Source organism: Oratosquilla oratoria, chromosome 24 (genome assembly GCF_046742065.1).
Source record: "Oratosquilla oratoria isolate Oo_2021 chromosome 24, ASM4674206v1, whole genome shotgun sequence".
In the NCBI taxonomy this organism is placed as follows: domain Eukaryota; kingdom Metazoa; phylum Arthropoda; class Malacostraca; order Stomatopoda; family Squillidae; genus Oratosquilla; species Oratosquilla oratoria.
This window is the reverse complement of record NC_134800.1, coordinates 16,304,252-16,309,346: the sequence shown is the minus strand read 5'-3', so window position 1 is coordinate 16,309,346 and position 5,095 is coordinate 16,304,252. Positions and strand designations below refer to the sequence as shown.

At 37.3% G+C, this 5,095-nt stretch overlaps 1 protein-coding gene across 8 annotated transcripts in view; it reads right to left on the bottom strand.

Moving 5' to 3' along the window:
• Positions 1–4,497, bottom strand: part of LOC143038463 (receptor-type tyrosine-protein phosphatase H-like) — a 116,501-nt gene extending 112,004 nt beyond the window's left edge. For 5 of the 8 annotated variants that reach the window (XR_012967565.1, XM_076207687.1, XM_076207691.1 and 2 more), the window contains exons 1-3: positions 3,861–4,497; positions 3,535–3,673; positions 2,129–2,174 (exon numbers count right to left, since the gene is read on the bottom strand). Coding sequence is in view for 7 of the 8 variants with exons in the window: in XM_076207687.1 (XP_076063802.1) it covers positions 2,129–2,174; positions 3,535–3,633 (145 nt within the window). In the remaining variant the exon portion in view is untranslated. Of the gene's footprint in view, positions 1–2,128; positions 2,175–3,534; positions 3,726–3,860 lie in introns of all 8 variants that reach the window. The other 3 variants (XM_076207689.1, XM_076207690.1, XM_076207688.1) reach the window with 2 other exon arrangements.
• Between the last annotated feature and the right edge of the window lie 598 nt (positions 4,498–5,095).

Genomic DNA, 5,095 nt, shown 5'->3' with positions numbered 1-5,095 from the left:
CCTTGGCATATATAAGACCAGACCAATCAAGATGAAATTCAGGTCATAAACGACAGCAGAGAATATTTTAGCAAAACAGGGAAACTAACAGACAGTGGACAATATAAAAAGTTAAGGATAAAAAGAGAAATGAGTAAAGAGAAAAGAGAGGAGGAAAAAACGAAAAGACAAGAAGCAAAAAAAAAAAAAAAACGAGAAAAGAACAGAATCAGAAAAAGAGGAATTCTATTGGAGAGTAGTGAATATGAAAGTGAGGAAATGGATCATAACAGAGAAAAATAAAAGGAAACAGAAAATACAATGGAAGTAGTAGAAAAATAAGAGTGTCTTATACAAATATAGATGTATTAATAACAGACTTGAACGAACTGAATAGTTATCTGAAGGAAAAAGAACCGGATAAAATGGGGATTGAAAAGACAAAATTAAAAGGTCTACTACCACCCAACCGTGTAGGACATGGTGCATATAATCATTGGATTAAAAACAGAGAGACAAAACAAGTGGGTGGAATTATGTTCCTGACTTAGAAGGATATAAACGTGAGGAATGCCACATATGGGAAGAATAGAGTAGAGATGATTATGATGGAAGTGAAAGACAGAGAGAGGAAGAGCAGAAATATTGTAATAAATTATGTCCCTCCAAAAACAGCCTCGTGGGAAGTATGTTAGAAGACACAAGGATAACATTAAATAAGATGATAGAAGATGGAGGAAGAATAGTTATGATGGGCGACTTTAATTGCAAAGAAGTCTGCTGGGAAGAGATGATAGAAAAGGGAGGAGACGACTCATGGGGAAATTATCTACTTGAGATGATTATTGTCCATATAATGACGAAATGGATTCAAGAGAATACTAGGTATAGAAATGAAGAAGAACCATCGAGACTAGACCTAATAATCACACCAGAACCTGAAATAGTGGAAAAGATTGAATATAAGACACCAACAAGTAAAAGTGACCACATATTGGTTGAACTGGAACTAAACGAGGAAAAATACATGACAAGAAGTGAGCAATATAGAGAAGGAAGATTGATGTATAAAAACAAAAACAAATTGATCATATAAGAGAATTCTTTCAAAAAGAAGACTGGGAAAAATATACAAAGAGGAAAGAACAATGGAAGAGAAATGGAATATTTTGACAAAAATTGATAAAGTAGGAGTGAAAAATTATGTCCCAAGACAAAAGCAAGAAAAAGAATATGTAAATTGCTGGTACAACAAAAGTTGTAGGGAGTTAAAAGACAAAAGAGATAAGGCTTGGACAAAATGGAAAAAGAAGACAAAAGACCTGAAAAATGGAAATATATACTTGTTATAGAAATGAATATGTACAAGTGTGCAGAGAAGAAAAAAATAGGAAAAAGATGTCATAGAAACATTTAAAGATGAGCCAAATCTATTTTACAGATTTATAAACAACAAACTGAAAAAAATAAAGAAATTACGACAAGGAGGAGTTGAATACAAAGAGGAAATAGAAATGGCAGGAATTACGAACAAGCATTTTAAATCAGTGTTTACAAGGGAGAACATACAACCTAGGGATACCGAATAGGAAGAGAAAGTCCCCCCTGTGAAAGAAATAGAAGTAACAAGGAATGAAATAATGAAAAACTTGAGTAATCTTGATGTCAGAAAATCACATGGTCCAGATGAAATAGCAAATTGGATTTTGAAAGAATGTAGGAACGAACTAGCAGTCAAAATACATAGCATAATAAACAGTTCCTTGAAAGAAGAAAAAGTTCCAAAAGATTGGAATAGAGCAAATATAGTCCTTATATATAAAGGGGGAAATAAAGAAGACCCTACCAACTATAGACCAGTCTCTCTAACAAGTACAATAGCAACAATTTGTGGAGGAATTATCAAAAGTAGATGGGTAAGGTATTTAGAAGAAGAAAAAAAAAAACCGTGCTAAATCCAAGGCAATTTGGGTTCAGACAAGGATGATTATGCGTTACAAACTTAATGTGTTTCTATTCCAAGCTAATAGATATAATACAAGAAAGAGATGGATGGGCTGATTGTGCATTTCTAGGCCTAAAAAAAAGCTTTTGACAAAGTACCACATAAGAAGTTGCTTAAGAAATAAGAAACTGAGAGTAGCCTTACCTTCTTCCTCAAAAGTCTCATTCAAAATGGAGAAGCAGTCCTCATCCTGAAAGAAAAGAACACGACAAACCATGGTCACAAGTACATTTTTGATCCCTCACAACTGCCGGGAGACGCTTCAGGTAAGAAGCGGCAGTTAAAAGGATCCGACCCGGGGCCAAAAGTGACATGACATTGGCCAGTCCGAATGCCTCACAACCACTATCTCTCATGACATTCTTTCTATTCATTTTGTAACCTCTCCCAATATTTATCAGCCTTCTTTTAAAGCCTGAAACATTTTCGATTCTGCGAGATATGAATTCGACCTAGTTCTTGTATGCACGCAATTCCCCCCCCCCAAAAAAAAAATGGCGCCCATATGCACAAACATTTATACTTATTTTCTTCTCGAGTAAAACTTACTTAATTTCTTAGCTTTCTCTCACACTACATCTTCTCATCTCAGTTTACCTCTCATTAAAATAGAAAATCCGTGTCTCTACCTTTTCAACTATGTTTCTTACCCATTTCCCCGTTTTGGGTTGATATATACCCTCTCGTACACTTTCTGAGATGCTATCACTAGTTATCACAGCCTCTCTTCACCTTTATCTTATCTGAAGGCACTACACGATTCTCCCTGAAGACATCATTCACTTTACCTCTCCTCCCATTTCTACACTTCTTTTGTCTTTGGTTCTCTCATTACTGTAAAAGCAGCCTTGGCGATAGCACACATAAATCAGGTAAAACACCATCTGTGGACAGCGTTTTGTGGTGCAACGTTTCGCTCTTGGGAACTTAACAGAACTCGAATAAATGAAAAGTTGTAATAATAACGTAACATAAGAATGAAGGAGACTACAAGAGACCATAAGGTCTACACTAGGCAGCTCCGTATCCATCACCACCTGTCATCCCCACCCATAAAGTTGTCTAATCGTTTTTTAAAACAACTGATAGTTTCAGCGCTTACTACATGGCTACTAAGTCTATTCCATTCGTCGACCACCCTGTTAGTAAACCAATTCTTACCTATCTCCTTCTTAAATCTAAATTTGTCCAGTTTAAATCCATTACTGCGAGTCCTCCTCTGTTGTTTAAATATGATGATCTTGTTTGCATCACCCTTGTATAAGTCTTCACATGATGCTTTTCCTGACTTACTTGTCTTTCTTTGAAATCACACATACATGATTCTGCTCTATCCTTACCCAAAACCAATTTATTTACTTTTCATACTTTTTTCTCCGACACTTTCTCTTGATTTTCTTTATCACTCTTCCTCCCACCTCAGATACCTGATTTTATTTATCATCTTTGTCATTACACGTGTACTAACTCGTTCATTCACGAAGATATTATTCAATTACTAATTGAATCAGACTATGATATCTACATGTCATTAAGATGGTTACTGTTACCTGTGTATATGGCGTTGGAAATGCTAGATTGGCTTGGCACACCCTGCATACCATTAGTAAACACAGGAGGGCCACCATATCCTTCCTCATGACTGGCATCCTTTGCCTTCGCCAGAAGACAGCAGCTAGATTCTCTGGGCTGCACGATGCAAAACCAGATCAGATTTTTTTCTTCTACTCTAGATGTATATCTATATTTTAGGAAACTAAACTTTAATAAACCAACTAAAAATTGATTGTGTTTGATAGATCATAGTAGATATTTATTTGTGATTAATTTCTTTTAGGACTTTTATTCCTGAGTTTTTCCCCTGACGGGTACTTACGTTTTCGTTTCGGCAGATGTCACGTGAGCCTTCCGAAGGCCATCAGCTCGCTTAGACCAACCTCACCTGTGGAACTTTACTTTCCACTCCTGGTTCCCTTCTAAGGGGCCTTAGTCGTGAGTCCTTAGCCTTAATGTTTCGGTTGTCCCGGTCTCGTTCAAGCTTGGGCCTCCTTCGCTCTAGGTCCTTGATATTCGGTGCCGTTCCCAATAGAAGAGTCTCTAAGATTCGTCTTATCAAGCTCCCATACTTTTGAGCGCCAACACATTGAAAATTATAGAATGGTTTCACAAAGACCTCATGAGTGACGTAGACCTGGTACTCTCCGTATTTAAGCGTCTCAAAATGTGTTTATCTGATTACCAACGTTCTTCTTCAAGTCACATCACTACCTTCTTTTTTTTTGCACCCACCGCACCAAGAATTCCTTTATAGAATATTCCGAAGGTAACCCATCACACTGTTATTTGTCGCGAATCAATGGCCTTGTTCTTATTCTTACGACGGAGCACTTTCAAGGACTTTGAAGGCAACTACCTGCCTTTTTCGGAGTTTGGGGTCTTGATTACACCTAATCACACATACCCTGGGGACTTCCGTCGCATCCTTTCCGATTCCTAACAAATCGATCAGAACACCTTTCCGCACAAAGAATATGCATCAGCTGAGGTGGCGCAACGCGACACAGCGCTAGATTAGACCTTTATCTTATCTCACGTTCTTATCACAGACCCCGACTCGTTTTCCCGAATGAAACTATTTGTCAACCAAGAACTCATCGCGCCTTAGTTTCCTCCTTGTATAGATCGTAGACGCCTAAAATTTAAACGACTCGATCACTAACGGACCTCGACCTGATCGCATTGATGTGTTTCATTGAGAGAGCTTCAGAATCTTTAAGAGAAGAACGCAGAGAAAGTGGACTTGTAATCTTATAATTTGTTTCCTTATCTAAATCCTTACTTAGATAAAATGAACACAGTGCCTATGAAATTGAGCAGCCGTTTGATACAGGTCATTGTAAAAAGACCACATTTTTTCAAAATTTTTAAGGATCCAACCCGACTCATATTTATCCAATTTACCTGATACTACCCAGCTAAGAATAAAACTCACAAGGACTATAAAAGGATTAGATACTATCTGCTGGCAGGTGATTTTATTCAGCTTAGGGAACCCTTCCGCCCAGTCACTAACACCAAGATTACTCGTAAGTGTCGGTAACCTTACCAGTT